General features: G+C 38.7%; 1 protein-coding gene across 1 annotated transcript in view; it reads right to left on the reverse strand.

Annotated features, from left to right (window-relative positions):
* Nucleotides 1-1,246: 1,246 nt before the first annotated feature.
* EGFL6 (EGF like domain multiple 6) overlaps nucleotides 1,247-17,473 on the reverse strand; it is a 57,875-nt gene continuing 41,648 nt past the window's right edge. The window contains exons 8-12 of the mRNA XM_036270189.1: nucleotides 14,128-14,454; nucleotides 12,996-13,076; nucleotides 8,123-8,224; nucleotides 5,087-5,352; nucleotides 1,247-1,357 (exon numbers count right to left, since the gene is read on the reverse strand). Of these exons, the coding sequence (XP_036126082.1) occupies nucleotides 1,247-1,357; nucleotides 5,087-5,352; nucleotides 8,123-8,224; nucleotides 12,996-13,076; nucleotides 14,128-14,454 (887 nt within the window). The remainder of the gene's footprint in view (nucleotides 1,358-5,086; nucleotides 5,353-8,122; nucleotides 8,225-12,995; nucleotides 13,077-14,127; nucleotides 14,455-17,473) is intronic.

The raw sequence follows: 17,473 nt of genomic DNA on the forward strand, positions 1-17,473 counted from the left end.
CACATTTTAATGACTTAAAACAACCATTTTATTATCTATTACAATTCTGTGGGCTTATCTGATGTAGCTGGGCAGGTCTTCAACTGGTCTCACTAGAAACACTATTTTTTTGGTTTCTATAATTACCAGTTATCCAACAGATACAGCTATAGTCCTGTGTAGACCTTGTGTGCCAAAATTACTTCACACTAAAGAAAAATAATATTTCCCTGTACCTCAAGAGTTTCACTATAAAAACACTTTAAGAGTGAGACTATAAATTTTAAAGATTAATAAGTGTACCACCTTCTCTCTTTCCTTCCTCCTGTGGCACAATACCTTCATTGCTTTAGGGCAGAGCAAGCAAATATCCGAAGAATCTTTTATTTGGGAACTATCTTTGAGCTATTTGTGACTTGGAATATTAAAGCAGAATATCCTTTCATCCTCAGAGAATTTACTCAGGATTCATTACCACACAAAGCTGTTCTTGGATTTGGAAGCAAAGAGAAACAATAAAGAAGGCATCCATCTTTTTTTGAGTCTTGCTACTTGCTTAATTTAGTTTTAGGTTCTCTGAGGCCTTGAATTCAACAACTTCTGCTAATTTGCATTGCATTTATGAGGCCTAATAAAGCAGCTATGTGTTCCCATAATAGAAAGTAATTTTAAGAATTTTTAAGAATGTAAAGTATTTCCATAGAGAAAAGAATAAAAACCACATTTTCCAGCAAAGCAAATAACCATACACATAACTAAACATAAAATCAAACAAGCACATTTTCTTACTTAGAAAAACTTAAACCATGACACAAGGTGATTGATTGGATATTATTACAAAGAACTGAAACATACAAGTTTGGCTATAAAAGATCAGGCTAAGCTACTTAGGTAAAAGTCGATCTGTGATGTCAGTTTCCAAGAAGTGCCATAAAAGTCACACAGTTGAACATTTCTCTGTGCTCTTATTTTGTAATTCTAGAAATGCTGTATAGAGAATTTCATCGACTTATGTAGACAAATCAAATGTAGTAGGGGTGAGGGAGGCTGAACTGACATTTCCACATTTTATTAATTCAGAAATGAATTTAAAGTAAATATTGATACATCTATGAAAGACATCTTACAATAATGTTTTTGTTGGTACATCGCAATTTTTCAGTTTGTATTTTTAAAATGGAGGGCATCTATGAAGTAATATCAAAAAACAGAGAACTGAAATTAAAAGTCAAATGTAATGTAAAGATATAAAAGACAACAGTAACATTCACGCATCCACTGATAAAAGGCCGTCTGAACATAAGCCTGACACCAGCACCACACCGTCTACTGCAATCTCTCCGGTGTTGCCCTTGCCACGTTCTGCTTCAAAAATGATCTGATAATGAAGAGGAAATAAAAAATTACTTCAATATATTCAAAACAATGATATAATCAAACTATTTAATAGTTATTAGCGAGGAATAAACTCATGTGTTCCTATTGTATAGGAACAGGCTTTGACATTTAGTAGTAGTAATATATTCTATTTTCCAGATGCTAGCCATTCGTGCTGAGTGAGTTATGTTCAGAGAAAACAGGGTAACACCTAACGAATCTGGAAAGCTGAGAAGGGTAAGGATTAAGAAGAAATTTTTGAATTCCCATTTAAAGAAAAAAAAAAGCAAAAATAAAATAATATGGTTTTCTTTAAAAAAAAAAATGGCTAGAAGAAATTTAATATTCCCTGTGAACATCCAATCCAAAACTATATAGTTGAAAGGGAATTATTATGATATATTCAGATTTTGGTAGTTTGTAGTAGTATAGTTATTTTTATTAAAATATTGATTCACCTATTCCAAAATTATCTGGCATGTCATTGTTTTCATGTGTTGAAAAAATATTTCATAATAAGTTATAATCACTTTTATCTAAGACATTTATTAATAATCAAAAGAGAAGCAGGGGGTGGGGGAGGTAGAAGAGGGTAAAGTGGGCATAAATGGTGATGGAAGGAGACTTGACTTGGGGTGGTGAACATAATACAATATACAAATAGTGTATTATAGAATTGTACACCTGGAATCTATATAATTTTATTAACCAATGTCACCCCCAATACAGTCAATACAATTTTTTTTAAAGAACAAAAGCAAAGCCCTGTCCGGTTTGATTCAATGGTTGGAGCATCAACCCGTGGACCAGAGAGGCCCAGGTTCAGTTCCCACTGGGGGCACATACCTCGGTTGTGGTTTGTCCCCGAGCCCCTGGTTGAGGTCGTGTGGGTGGCAACCACTCGATGTGTCTCTCTCACATCGATGTTTCTCTCTCTCTCTTCCTCCCTCTCTCCCTCCCGCTCTATCTAAAGATAAATGCAGAGGTGTCCTTGGGTGAGAATTAAAAAAAAAAAGAACAAAATCAAAGCAAAGTTTTTTGTATTTTAGAAATTTCTACTGTATAGAGAACAGAGGATGAATACTAAAAGAAAACTTATCTTCAAATTGGACACAAAATGACAGGGGTGACTCATTTAACAAAATTATGGCTATCCAGTGACTACTTTATATTTACCCATTCGTCTCGAAATGTTTTCAAAGAAATATTATTAAAATAAAATTTTACTGAATGATGTTTATAAGTTTCCTCAATTTTGTAATGTTTTAAAAAACACTTCATGTTAGTTTTATAATCAGAAAAAGATACCAAAATATTTTAATTCAATAATTATGAAAATAATAATAGCTACAATTTATGGAGCACCTATTAAATACCATTCATTATAAGGAGAAATAATAAAGAGGGTAATATTCCTAGTGTGCTCTTTGATTCCGTAATTCTCACTATTAGAGATCAGCAGATTTAGAGGATAGCCAAATCATTCTAATTTTTAAATGATTAAGGTTACTCTGGAACAAAAATTTTAGAGAAAAAAGAATATTTAATTTGGAACATGTTATTTGTCTATAAAATGCCACACACATGTAATTCTATCAAAATGAATTCAATATGTACTATATATATACTGTGGTTATAAATAGATTCAAATATGTATTCATGTGGAAAAGTAAAATGCAAAAAATGAAAGCATTTATGTTATTGTGGAATAATTATTAATCTTCAATTTTTTTCAATAAAGTGATTTCCTTTTGTCTTTTCTAAACATTAAAACAATGAATTCAAACTTACAGCAAATTGGCCTTGTAAAGAAAGATTCTTTAAGAATCATATCATGCTCACAACAATGTCATCATGCAACTATTCACCATCCCCAACAGCACCTCTTTCTTGCTTCATAAGTAATCATGGAATAGTTTTTTAAGGTGGCAGAGATGAGTGATTTTAGGCTCACTGTCACCACTGTGTCCTAATTTCCCAGGATCTCCAAAGAGAGAAGGGGAAAGTTCAGAGGGACAAATGGGGCAAAGAGAGATTTTGACTACCCACTGCCCAGGCTACTCTCTGTTGCCCTTAAGCTCCCTGGATTCATTTTCTTGAGAACTGCTGGAGACAAGCCATCACTGAGCAGCAAATGATAGCTCAACTGGGTATAGAAATTTCTTCTTCCCCTAGCCTCTTCTCAGGAGGGAACTGCTTTCAGGAAGATGTCCTTCTGGGTAATTTAAAAAAGGAGTGAGCCAAAGAGCAGACCTCTCACAGCAGCTGTAATACACAGGATAACGAGGGTGGGCAGTTTAGATCTTGGGATATGGCAGCATTTCTATCACTGAAATCCCTGATTGATATATTCCCAGATAAGTAAAAATAAGTATCAGGATAATTAATTGCCATCCTAATTTGTGTTTGTATTTAACTGCATTATTCTTTACCCTGGTACAAAAATATTAGGCAGGCTTCTTATGTTCTCCTTTATCAAGGAGATTTGGAATACAACAATCAAAAGCAGATTTTTCTGCAAGACAATTCCCTTCCGGATGTTTGTCCCCATAAGCTTAACATCCTTGAGCAGACAATGCTAATACAAGGCGGAGTGACCTTTGGTTCCTGGGAGATCACTTCTATGTCCTTGGAATATTCTACCTCTCCTTTTTTGTTTTTTAATTTTTCTTCTTTATTAATTTTAGAGAAAAGAAGGGATAGGGAGAGAGAGATAGAAACATTGATGAGAGAGAACACTGATCGGCTGCCTCCTGCATGCCCCTACTGGGGATTGGGCCCACAACCTGGGCATGTGCCCTGACTGGGCATTAAACCAGTGACCTCTTGGTGCATGGGTTGATGCTCAACTACTGAGCCACACCAGCCAGGCAGAAATATTCTACTTCTTAAGAGTGTCTTTGGCCATGTCAGACAGTTGATGCTAACAATGTAATTTATGGTGGGCTTGAGTCCCACAAGTATCAGCCTGACCTCTGGAGAAGCTAGAGTCTAAGTAACGTCAGCCACATGATTAGTCATGCGGGCAGGCCAATCCCTAACAAAAATCCTGATCACTAAGGCTTGGGTGAGCTTCTCTGGTGGGCAGTACTTTGTGAATATTGTCACACATCATTGTTGAGAGAATTAAGAGCTGTCTATATGACTCTACTGGTAGAAGATAACTACTATAAGCTTGTGCCCAGTCTCTCCTGGACTCTGCCCTTAGTCTATATTCTTTTGCTGTAACAGACTGTAATCATGGATATAAGAGTTTTTCTGAGTTACTTGAGTCCTTCTATGGAATCATGGAGTATGAGGGTGGTTATGGGGACCCCAGACAACAGCAATTCTCTCATTTCAGTTAAAAAAAAAAAACACAAACATTTGAAAAATAACCATCTAGTTTTCATTCACTGTGATAAGTGCTGGGCATAGAACAAAAGAGCAAGATGATCTTTTACATATTAAGGAAATTATAGCCTGGTTTGAAAGGAGGTTGGTGAGAGGAGCCTGACACACAAACAGACCATTCCCATGCAATGTGATATGTGTGCACTTGACAACTATTATCATTAACTGTACTGATTAACTGCCTCACCCATTTTGCTCCCGAATATAAGCTCTTTAAGAGTAGGGGGACAGTCTTATTTACCTTTGTAGTCCTAGTGCCTAGGTACCTTAGTAAGTGTTTTGTTAAATCATTAACAAAGAATGTAAATATCTAGTGTAATACTGTTTTTCTACTTACACTTTGGGTATTGTCAATCCCTTGATGTAACTGAATTTTCACCGTCTTCCACCTTTCATCCTCACCTTTGGTCTCCTCCCATGCCAGGGCACTGTTACTATTTTTCACAAACACTCGAAGTTTCCCTACTTTGTCTCCAGCCAGCCGGTAATGAAAGAGCAAACAGAAATTGCTTTGTGGTTGCAGGTCAGGGAGAAGAAGCTTCAGTCGGCCAAAGTCCTTCTCATGACCTGCCAGGGCTGGAACTGCCATATAGTAGCCAACAGCTTTAAGAGGAGAAAGATGCATAGTTAATGAGACCACTGTAAAGGGTTTGGCTATTGTGCATAAAATAGCTATAAAAAATGTACAATAATCTCCTATAGAGAAAGCTGAAGTCCTTTTCATTTCGAACATAGGAATAAAATTTTCATGCTAAAATGGAATTTAGGGATCACAGAGCTAAAATCCTTTTTGTGCAGAGAAGGCAACTGAGGGTCAGAGAAACTGAGGAACTTGTCCACATTCACACAGCTTGGCAGTAGCAGATATGGGGTAAGAAGCTAATTAAATGATCCTTTAATACTGTAGGTGATTTGCGGCTGATGGAGAACTTGTGCTCCAGAACTTTCCACCTTGGATTTTTGAACCGCAGAATGCATTTCCCCACTGAATCAATGATATGTATGGCAGTCAGCTCCTTAGGTGGGTCCATAGTATAGAATGTAATCCACAACATACCTGAATTTATACTAATGGATTCATGGTGCTCAACTACCATGTATAATATATTCCAACCTCTGATTTAAGATGACAGGAACATATCTTCTATTTCTAAGTACCCATTTTCTAAGTATCTTTTAATCAGTGGTAGTAGATGTTTGTTTATCTCCAATCTTCTGATTGTGGCTTTGATGAATTTGGGCAAAAACTCTCATTGAATAGGGTCTAAAGAAGGTGGTAGGAAAAAGGAATTCCTGTAGAAGCTGGTAGGAAGACACTGAAGTGGGGTGGAGTCTTCTGCTAGTGCAATTCCTGGAGACGCCTGAGAACCCACACTGACATTGCCTTAGTTTTCATTGGATCCAGAGACTGCCCAGTCTTCTTAGCCAGCTAGTAAGGTTATTAGATTCAGCAAATAAAAATACGGGATGCCCAGTGTATTTTGAATTCCAGATAAACAACATGTCTGAGATATATGAAAAAGTATTCATTGCTTATCCAAAATATAGGCATCCTATGCTTTATCTGGCAACTTTACCAGCTACAATCTCTTTTCTGTGACCCACTGTGGTAGGTTTCCCTTTCTCTCCTAGATAAAACCCACTTTAACCCATCCTTGAGATTTTATTCTTCCAGTAATGCTGATTCATCCCATGGTTATTTTTTATATTTAATTCTGTAGGGAAAGATAAGCCCACTTAGAGATGGAGATGCAGAAGAGGAAGAAGTATGATTTGGGTGATGCAAACCCCAGGGTCTTTTGTGAAACAGGTGTTTGTAAATAGGGGACTTCTCATTGATGAAAACCCAACTTAAGACATTGCTGACTATGCGAATGGTTGAGATCCTGGAATAACCTATGGGCTCCCAATATGATAGAGCTCTGGTAGATATAAATTTGGAGATTCCATGATGTTAAAAAGGAGAAACGCCTATTAGTTATTAACAAGATAGCTTCTCCAAAAATGGATAGTCTCTGGACTGGTTAAACATGCCCCGTGCTTGCTCTGATTCTTTAGTGGTAGTCCCGCTAGCACAGCTTGCTGTGTGGGGTGCATCCCCACTACCCTAATCCAAAATGCTAAGAGAAACTTTTGTTAGGAGATATCCAGGTTTCCTGATTGCATGTGACGGCTTGAAAGAAAAAAACCTCAGGAAGGAATTAATCTAGAGAAAGAATCTAGAAGAAGGATCTATTACCTGAGGGGTGAGTCTGTGCATCCACAAATAAATAATTTGTTTGGTAAGGAACTGGAGTCCCGGAAGGTATAACAGTTGTTTCTAATTATATTGAAACCCTTAGGAGACAGGGATTCAATTTATGCTCCAAATGGGATCTGCCAGCCAAATATTCTGTACAAAAGGAAAGCTAAGGCCCACTAAGGCCCACTAAGGGTGTTTAGATAGAGGGTGAAATTGGTAGCGCAGAGCTGTGGCTGAGAAAAGTCCAAGGTTAAGTGGAAAGAAAGAAATCCTCAAGGAACAGAAGAGAAAGTTCAGTCCAGGAGTGCAGGTGGCTGCTTTGATGCTCATTATGGTTTTGATGCTTTGAAGGGTGACTCCACTAAAACTCCAGGTTTAGGTACAGGTCCTATTTCCTACCAAGATTTATTCCCTGCCTACCCCCAAACAAAACTATAGAGCACCATAGGTGGTTAACTGGAAGAAAGCGACAATTTTTTTCTAACTTTTTTCTCCAACACTCTTAAGCCTTATATGAATTCCAACACTTCTCTCAGCAGCAAGAGAGTGAAAATGGAAGAGGTTTGTTGGAGCATCCTTTGTGGGGATAGATAAGCGAGAGAAGGAATGAGGAGGAGAATATATAATATGCTGAACCAAGTTAGTCATTCATCTGGTGAGACTTGGGAAGGACTAAGAGTTTCCAAACACAACAAACAACCCTGACTTAACCAGTGATAGGAATAATAAACCTCCCATTGCTGGAGAGCTTTCTTTTTCTTTTTTTTCTTTTTTTATTAATTAATTTTTGTTACAGATGTTTCTCCTTTTCCCCCCACTGATTCCCCCCTCCCCCTCCCTCCCTGCCCTTTCCCCAGATTGTTGTCCATGTCCACTGTTCATGCATACATGCATATAAGTTCTGTGGTTTATCTCTCCCCCACCACCCCCCTCTTTAGGGGATTGGCAGTCTGTACCCCGCTTCCGCGTCTCTGGGACTACCCCATTCCTCAGACTGTTATGTTCATTATATTCCACAAATAAGTGAGATCATATGAAACTTGTCTTTCTCTGTTTGGTTTGTTTCACTTAGGAGGAGAGCTTTCTTTACGTGAACCATATCTAGAACGTGAAATAGTGAAATCTAAATACCATTATCTCCATCAGCAGGACTCCAGTCAAAATCATCTTCTATATCCTGTTTCCAATCACAAACCCCATGGTTGAAGCTGCAGTCAACTGAGATGTTTAAATCTGCCAATAAAAACGGTGCATTTCATAATCTTTAAGAGCATTAGGAAAATGTCTAATAATTGGAGCTTTGGAAGGCAATGCCATGCTTTTTTTTGGTTGTTGTTTTGTTTTTTAATCTTTATTGTTGGAAGTATTACAGGTGTCCCCCATTTTTTCCCCCACTGACTCCCTCCTTCCAGTTCCCACATCTCGTACCTTCACTGCACTGTTGCCTGTGTCCATTGGTTATGCATATATGCATGTAAGTTCTTTGGTTTATCTCTTCCTGCCTCCCCAACTCTCCTTCTCTCTGAAGTTTGTCAGTCTGTTCTCTGCTTTCATGTCTCTGGATCTATTTTGTTCATCAGTTTATTTTGTTCATTATATTCCACAAGTAAGTGAGATCATGTGATACTTGTCTTTCTCTGACTGGCTTATTTCACTTAGCATATTATTCTCCAGGTGCCTCCATGCTGTCTCAAAGATCTTTCTTTTTACAATTGCATACTATTCCATTATGTAAATGTACCACAGCATGTTTTCAGTTGCTGTTGAGAGTTTAACTAAGCTACTCCATGGTGTTGCTCCCTTGGCCTCCATTTTGTTTGGCCAAGCATCCTGCGGGGGCTTTAAACTGACACTAGGTACACTCCCTAGATTATAGCCTGTAGTGTCACAAGTAAATGTAAGTTCCTGATAACTTCCCCAGTCGCCCTTGTGATAAAGAGTCTACCCTGACTCTCAGGTCCCCTTAGATAAGAATCCCATGGGGCTTATCAAATCCTTGATCTTGTTGGTTGAATGGACCAATTCAGCCTTAGCCTGGGAACCCCAAAGTGCTCCACAAATGGACTCTAATAAAGGCATGTGTCTCAGGTCCTGCCTCTTTCTCTGTAAGCACCCTGCCTTGACCTCCTCATATAGCCATGCACTTCCTCCAGGACCTGCCAGTACTAAACTTTTCTATCTCAATTTCTCTTATGGGTCTTTTGTTGAACCCCGGGGCTCTACTTAACAAATGTTAATTTAACAAAATCATAACAACTGTATGGAGTACTGGGCCAGCATCACAAGTTTGAACCAGTGCCTCTACTTACTTTTATGTAGATCAGGGGTGGGCAAACTAACATCCTGGCCCACCACTTTTTTTTTTCTTTATTGATTTTAGAGAAAGGAAGGGAGAGTGAGAGAGAGATAGAAACATCGATGAGAGAGAACACTGATTGGCTGCCTCCTACATGCCCCCTCACTGGGGATCGGGCCCACAACCTGGGCATGTGCCCTGACCAGGAATCAAACCTGCGACCTCTTGGTGCATGGGTTGACGCTCAACTACTGAGCCACCCTGGGGCACCACTGCTTGTTCTTATAAATAAAGTTTTATTGAAACACACCACACCCATTTATTACCATATTGTCTATGGCTTCTTTTGACCTACAGTGACAGAGTTGAGTAGTTACAACAAAGACTGAATGGCTCACAAAGCTCATAATGTTTAGTATCTGGTCCTTTATGGAAAAAAAATGTATTTTCATCCCTAATGTAGATAACAGCAAATACAACTGGGAAAGGGGGAGATTGAAATGCTTCTGGTCATAACTACTGCCAGCCTCTGGCTCTGACTTGGGGCTTTGGCAGTTTACACCGAGGAACAGAGGAATGACAAGGAAAGGGAAAAAAATGAAAGAGAGAACTGGCAGCAGTTGGTTTTTGACATGAAAATTTGCAAAATATTTTCACATATATTACAACATTTGATTGTTGCCAAAATTCTACAATGAGACCCATTTTCAGGAAAATAAAACCAAGGGTCATAAATGATTTGTCCAAGTCCTGTAGACATGGAGTGCTGGAATTGGACCTGAATCCTAAATCTGACTGAAATTTAGGGCCATCCATCCTGCCAATATCCTCAGCCAACACAAACACACTGCTGTTTCCCTCACTCTTCTTTCTTCTAAACATCTATTTCCCTCTATTCCAGTGAAGATAATTTATTTCTAGCCCCCGTTTTAAAACTAACAGATGTCAGGTACTACTTGCTTCCAGTCTTTATTATTCTTTAGTGAGGGCTATTACTAGTTTGAGAACTTGATGTTCCCAGCCCACAAACAGTGCAATATAAATTTTTCACTTGGTTTATAACTGTGGTAGCATATTTGTCCCCAACTTCCCCCTTCCTCAACATGCAGGAGACTGGGAATGTAAATCGGGACAATGAAATCGTATAAAGCCAACTACTCCTTAAAGAGAGAAAAGTCAAGGCTTTGGTTTCTTGAGCACAATGTTTTATTTGTACAGCACTTTATGGTTTGCAAAGTGCTTTCAAATATATTCTCTGATTTAATTCATACCACCCCTGAAACAGATCCTGTTGGTGCTGCACCAATATCTGTCAGCACTTATGTTCCCTCACAGTGCATGACTTTCTACTGCAAACACTCACAACCTTCTGCATGAAGCTATTCTCTGGCTGAAGCATGCCTGTCCCAAGCCAAGCAGAGCAGAATATCAGGAGCTATTTCTCCAGGAGACTCCTCAACCAGTGATGGACAGGTATTTATGGATAGATACCTTCATTTCCTTGCCTTTGGGTAGGACCACTAAGTGCTAGAATTGGACATGGACCTTAAGTCAGATTGAACTCCAAGTTCTTTCTAGTCTTACAGACAGTCCAGTTAGGATGGTGGTCCAGTTGCCACAGTGGTGCCCTTCCCTGCTTTTATGGCAGGCCAGGAGTACCAGGAAATTAATATCCTCCTGGGAGCAGCCTTCAATCAATGTTAGATGGGAGTTGGTGTATAAATACCCCAGCTCCTTTGCCCCTCCAGTAAGATAATTCTGAGCTACATGTCCTACACTGGCTTCCCGACTTCCCTAATGGGACTGAACTCATTACCCACAAAGGAAACTTGCTTGATAACACACTCTTTATTGCCTCCTTGTTTTCCCTGTCTCAATTCTCCACTCCAAACCACCGTTTCCTAGGCTCACCTCCCACATAAACTACTTGCACACAAATCCTTGTCTCAGGGTCTGTTTCTGAGGAACTTAGCCTAACACAGCACCTTAGAGAGGAGTGTTGTTCTTATTCCAACTTTATGTATGAAAGCAATGAGGCATCACAAATCTAATTGACTTGCCCAAGGTGAACAGCAAGTAGAAGACTTGGGGTGCCCACCTGAGTTTTCTAATTGAGACTAAATGCTCCAGCACACCTTACTCAAGGACCTTTGAAATCACAGAGTCATATGCTCATATGCAAAATTATAAACTTTCTGTGTTTCATTAAGGATCGTGGAAGAAAAAGTGAAATGTAAAACCTAGTAGGTTTGGGGATCCAAAGACGACATAAAAACTTTATTAATGTCACTCAGCAAGTGTAAAGTAGAGCTGGGATGGAAGTTCTAAGCACCTGGAGAATAGAGTTTATTCCCTGAGCTATGAAATATTTTCTTCGTAACCAGGAAAATGAGTGATATTTGATGCAGATAAAAAATCTTAAAAGGAACACAGGAGAAATGTGGAGAAAAACAAGATGTCTGTAGAAGCTGGGTTCTGGGTCATTAGTTTTTGTTTTTAAGTATAAGCTTCTCAGATTAATTTAGAGGACTGAACTAGAGAGGTACTTTCTTCATGGTGGAGATTGTCTTACAAATCCAAGGGATAGAATTGGAAAATGAGGTCATAGGGTAAATCCCAAAGGGAATCAAACTAACACAAGTTTAGGACATGTACAATGATAAGTAAAAGACAGTTTGAAAAGGAAACAGAAGATCAAGGCAGTCATATTTATACCAAGTAAAAAGCATAAATATATAAATAGGCTTTCCCCTAAGGTCTTTGTAGAGATGTCATATATAATTTATCATGGGTTGTTAAAGTGCTAAATAAACTCAGAGGAATAAGGCATCATGCCTAAGAAATTCCAGACTGAGGCTTTGATAGATCACAAAAGTGGTCCAATTTTTACCCCTGAATATATCCATGCTCTTTGCAATATAACTTTGTAGTGCCCTCCCAACTTTTCAATCTGGGCTGGCCTTGTGACTTGCCTTGGCTGATAGAATATGGTGGAAGTGATCTTGGGCCAATTCTGGGCCTAGACATCAAAAGGGCTGTGTGCTTCTGATCTCTTTTTTTTGTTCATGAGAACAAGCTTGGTTAGCCTGTTGGAGGATGAGAGACCACATGGAGCAGAGCTAAGTAAGCCCAGTTGTCCAAACTGAAGCCCCAGACATATGAGAGAGCACAGCTAAAATCACACATTCACTGAGCAGGCCCACAGCTGACTATAGACATATAGGTGAGCTCCACCTTGACCAGCTTAGATCCGTAGAACTTCTCAGTCAATGCATAGACTCATAAACAAAAATAAATATTTATTGCTATAGGCCACTGAGGGCTTGTGGTTGTTTGTTATGTAGTATTATTGTGGGCCAAATTTTAGTACCTGGTGATTTTCAGGTTGTGGAACCTCAGGGGTGAGAATTGAAGCAAATGAGTCATTTTCTCCCACCTCCATATATACAATCTGCCTCAGCTCTTTATTTTAAGTATCAGGTGGGAGTGGTAGAGAGGAGAACACAGGCCTACTATATTGTAATCATTGGTATTAATTGCGAAAGGACCTACTGTTTTCATACTGGCATTGTCACCATGTAATAATTTTTCCCTTGGGTGTTCAGGAATGAAGCAGTGACTTGTAAACAATCATCTCATCCTATGTAGCAACGAAAATTACATGGGACAGTGTGAGAGAGCATGTACTTGGAAGAAAGCATTATTTACCTCTGTGTTCCAGTCTGGATGTTGCGGCTTTTCTTTGGACCAGAACCAGACCAAATTCACCCGCTTCATTCACCTTAGGGGCTAATAGAAAACATTTGATCAATTAGGAACAACACAATAATCCCGTACACTTAGAAGGTATTAATGAACAAAGAAGGTTTTATCACATATTCTATTGACAGCATGTTAGAGCAGTACACCCTAACATTTTCAAGGCATTCGCTTGGGTCCAGTTTCCTCATCCAGAACACCTTTGTTTCCAGAGGCTCCCCCAGTTGACCTAAGCATCTACATTAATAATATGTCCCTTTTCATCAGGTTTTGGAAATATACTTTTGTGAGACTTTCACTCTCTATTAGGGGAGATGATATCATTGACACACTAATTCTTGGATGGGAGGGCCTGGGTCTACTTACCATGTGGTTAAATTCAATAGCCAAGGAGCCAAGAACAGACAAGGCAAAATATAGAGGGAGAAACAGATGCCTGGTGAAAATGAAATGGAAAATCTCAGTGTGGGGGATTCAGGGTGGGTTAATAGGAAATCCATCCTGGAGGGGCTGGGACTTATGGTGGATTCTGTAGTTATCCAGTTCATGGAGAAAACTGAAGCTTAAGCTCTACTATAGAATTTTCTTCCCTACAATTATCTACTTTGGCTTTTAAAATCATAACCACATGACTTTGAAATTCTTTCATCGAGTGGGCCTGTAAAAGTTATCTTCAAAAAGGAAAAATGTAGGGTTTGGCAGATCCATCTGGTAAGGGTCTCACTGGTTTGTGGGCTGTACTGCATGGAGATCTGGGCAGACAGATAGATAACTGTGCCTGCAGAAAAAGCAGGCTGATTTTTCTGAGAGTGGAATGAGAGGATCTGTGTCAAACAGGACACCCCCCCCACCACCACCAGGTAAGGGGAAAGGACCTATGCTCCTTGTTTCCCACAAAAGCAAATTTGATTTCATATCTACAAATGTTAGTTTCCAGACCTTATAGAGAACCCAGCTTCTTAGGACTTAAAGTCAAACCCATTTTACTTGAGGAGTGAAAATGTCTTTTTTTTTCCTTTCATTTCCCAGAGAAACAATTCATTTTTCATAAAACGTATAAAATAACAAAAGTGATACTCACAAAACACATCTCCTCGAAGGCTTTGCTCATGCTCTACATGGTTCTTCAGGGCTGTCTCATATCTTTTCTCTTCCTCTAGCCCCTCTTTCTTTCTCTTCTCATTCTCTTTTTTTCCTCCATTCAGGTTCCCATCTCTGGAAATGCTCTCTTCAGAGTCAAAGGGCTGCAAGTTACCCTTAGGGGCAGGAGTACCAGCAGGTTCTATGATGATATTTTTTATTTTTACCTTCTTTTTCATGCTGTTTTTGTGAGCAAGCAACTTCTTGATTCTGTCTTTGATAGTACCAGGGGCTTTGAGGACTTCCTTCATAGATTTTTCAGGGATAACTAAAACAAACAATAACAGGTGAGAAGTTCCACGTTGGCCAATCATTAGATAACTCATGAAAAATAGAGCATTTAAAAAGTGTTCAAGTGCAGGAAATGAATATTTCCAGAATGAACTCACATGAGGTTCTATCATTTGATATTTTCAGAAGAACTATATTTGCATCTGTTTTAGGCAGTTCCAATGTTATGGTAGTATCTTAACTACCTTTCCTTGGAGGATATACTTTTGTTTTGCTTCAGAGACTACAATGATGAATTACCTGTTCCTACCAAGTTGGGCTACAGGTTTTAGGATGATGTATTTTCCAGGGTCCTCTAATATTTCTGCTTTTACACAGGTATTCTTGAAAGCTTGTGTTGTCCACATAGCACTATAGATTTGTTCACATTTGCTATTCAAAGATTATAGCTATAGCATTAGGCTGAACCATACACATTTTTAGTAATGGGCCACTGTGACCTAAAAAAATGGTAATTTACAGTTCATGTGTACATACCTAATTTTTCTTCCCTGTTTCTCTATGCTCTGAACTTCTTAACCTCAATCCATTACTATTTAAAGAGAAATACTTTTATTTATTGAATATTTATAGAGAGGCTTCTACATTTACTGTTTTACATTAATTTCCTATTTCTCACCACTAAATTAAATTGCTTTAAAAAATGCACCTCTAGGTTGATTCCTAGTACCCCCAGTGGATCAATGACCCTTGGGGGGAAATGTTAGTGTAGAAGAAATCAAGAGGGGGAAAAAAGGTCATTTAGCCCAACACCTGTGTTTTATAGATGAGGCAACTGGGTTATGTTAAGTAACTTGCCCAAAGTCACTCAGATACCCAGGGGCAGAGCTAGGATTTGAGGATAAAACAGATGAATGACTCTTTTATTCCAGTCCTATTTCCATGAAAGTTTTATTCCTGCTTTAGGGTTAAAGATTACTTTTCTCTAGACTAGTTCAAATTGCTTGAGATCTAGAATCCAAAAATGCATGCCCCCTTTCCATGATAATTAAGAATATCCAACTGATGCAAAAAAAAAAAAAGTAATTAGAAACACTGATCTTTAAAATAAAATACATTGCCCTTTTATAAAATATCAGGCATGTGCTAGTCTAAAACTAAGCAAGAAAGGGTCTAATAACACTGGAACTAATTTATTCAATTCTACTACTTGGATATAGTTTAGAAGAAAATAAAATAAGAGAGTAGATGTCAGTTTCAGTCCCTGAAAAGAACACTATAAATGAAATTGGAAATGAATAAACGACCTGTCTTTTGCTCAAAAGAAAAAAAAGAAATTGGAAATAACATTTTTCTTGGCAATGTTTTAATCTCGTCTTCTCTTCAATTCCTTCTCCATCATTTGGCTGATTCACTCTGTACCAAAATGGTAGAAACATAAACAAGGAGAAGTCCACAATATTTTGGGCAGTCAAAAAGAGAAAGAAAAATGCTTTGAAAATATACATGCTCTTAATTGATAGTTTGCTTTTACTTTGAAATCAATCTAAGGCTGTTATAACAAGAGCTACATTCCGCTTTTCAATGAAATGTTCTAGTTATTTATTAATGTGACAGCCTGTAGTTATAGGTTTGAAACCAACTACTACTAGAACAAGTACATCATTACTCATTTTCATGATCTTCAGATGGCCTGTTTTAGCTTCTTTGCCAGAGGTTGCATGTTAAGTTTTGATTCAGTGTGCTGATCAGATATAGACCTTCCCATGGAGGCCCCACTGTATAATTCTGTGCATGGCTTCCTGAATCTTTTTCAAGGATCCAGCATGAAAAATTAACAGGAAACACCCATTCCCTGGAAACTTCCTTTATGCAATCAGTAACATGAAACTAAGGACCTTTAATAAATAATGAGGAGAGGGTTTCAACCCGCACTAGGCAAACCAAAACATCTGCTTTTAGTTTCTGCTTTGAAGTTTTGATTTTTTCTATTGAAAAAAAAAATCAAGCCATCACAACCTTTGTGGTGTCAACAATTTCACTCCCTTAGTATATAAAGAGAGAACTGGGGCAAGGATAAAGAAGCCATCCATATGCATGACCATGAATGGATAGATTTAACTTTACCTGGGTATAGTTGTTTCAAATGTGATATAATTGATTTTTTTTTCACTTTAAAACTTCTTGAGTATTGCATCATCTTCTTGAGAATATAAAAATGTGGGAGGAAGTTGCAGAAGCAGGGTCTTTGACATGTTGGAGGATCTCAGACATAAAAATTAGGAATTCTAGAGTTTTCAGATTCACAAACCAGTCTTCTGTAGATAAAGCTGGCAATTTCTCTGGGGGAGATCTGATATTTCTCTAAATACCTACTTTGTGCAAAATGTCTACCTACTTAAAAATCTAACGTTACTTAGAAAATATCGCTATAATGTGAGAACACCTTTCTCAGGAGGAATAGGACTTTGACTTTCATTCACCTATGTTTAGTTCACCAGATTATTTCTTATCATCTGGCAGGAGAAACACTCCTCTCATCTGAGCTTCAGATGCAGTCCTGGGAGGACAGGCTTAATCATAGATGAGGAATGGACCACACCATGAAATCCAGGAAACAGGAAGGGGTAAGGATGGCAGAAAAGCTAGCCATGACAGTTTGTCAGAGAGGGGCCCAGGAGTGGTCTCCATCCTAGAGGAGGAGCCATGGGTTATGGACACACCAACCTGCAATAAGCATTTGGCCCTGGAGTCCAGTTTCCTGGATCTGACTCCTAGCTCCCACATCTTCTAGTCATGTGCCCTTCAACCAACACTCAACCTCTCTTTGCCTCCATCTCCTCATTTATAAAGTTGGGTTAAGAATAGAGTTTTGGCCCTGGCTGGTTTGGCTCAGCAGTAGAGCGTCAGCCCATGGACCAATGAGTCCCAGGTTTGATTCCAGCCAAGGGCACGTACCTCGGTTGTGGTTCATTCCTGGCCCTGGTTGGGGTTGTACAGGAGGCAACCAGTCGATGTGCCCCTCTCACATCGATGTTTCTCTCTCTCTCTCTCTC

The sequence above is a fragment of the Molossus molossus genome, unplaced genomic scaffold, assembly GCF_014108415.1.
Source record: "Molossus molossus isolate mMolMol1 unplaced genomic scaffold, mMolMol1.p scaffold_m16_p_2, whole genome shotgun sequence".
NCBI classification, from domain to species: Eukaryota; Metazoa; Chordata; class Mammalia; order Chiroptera; family Molossidae; genus Molossus; species Molossus molossus.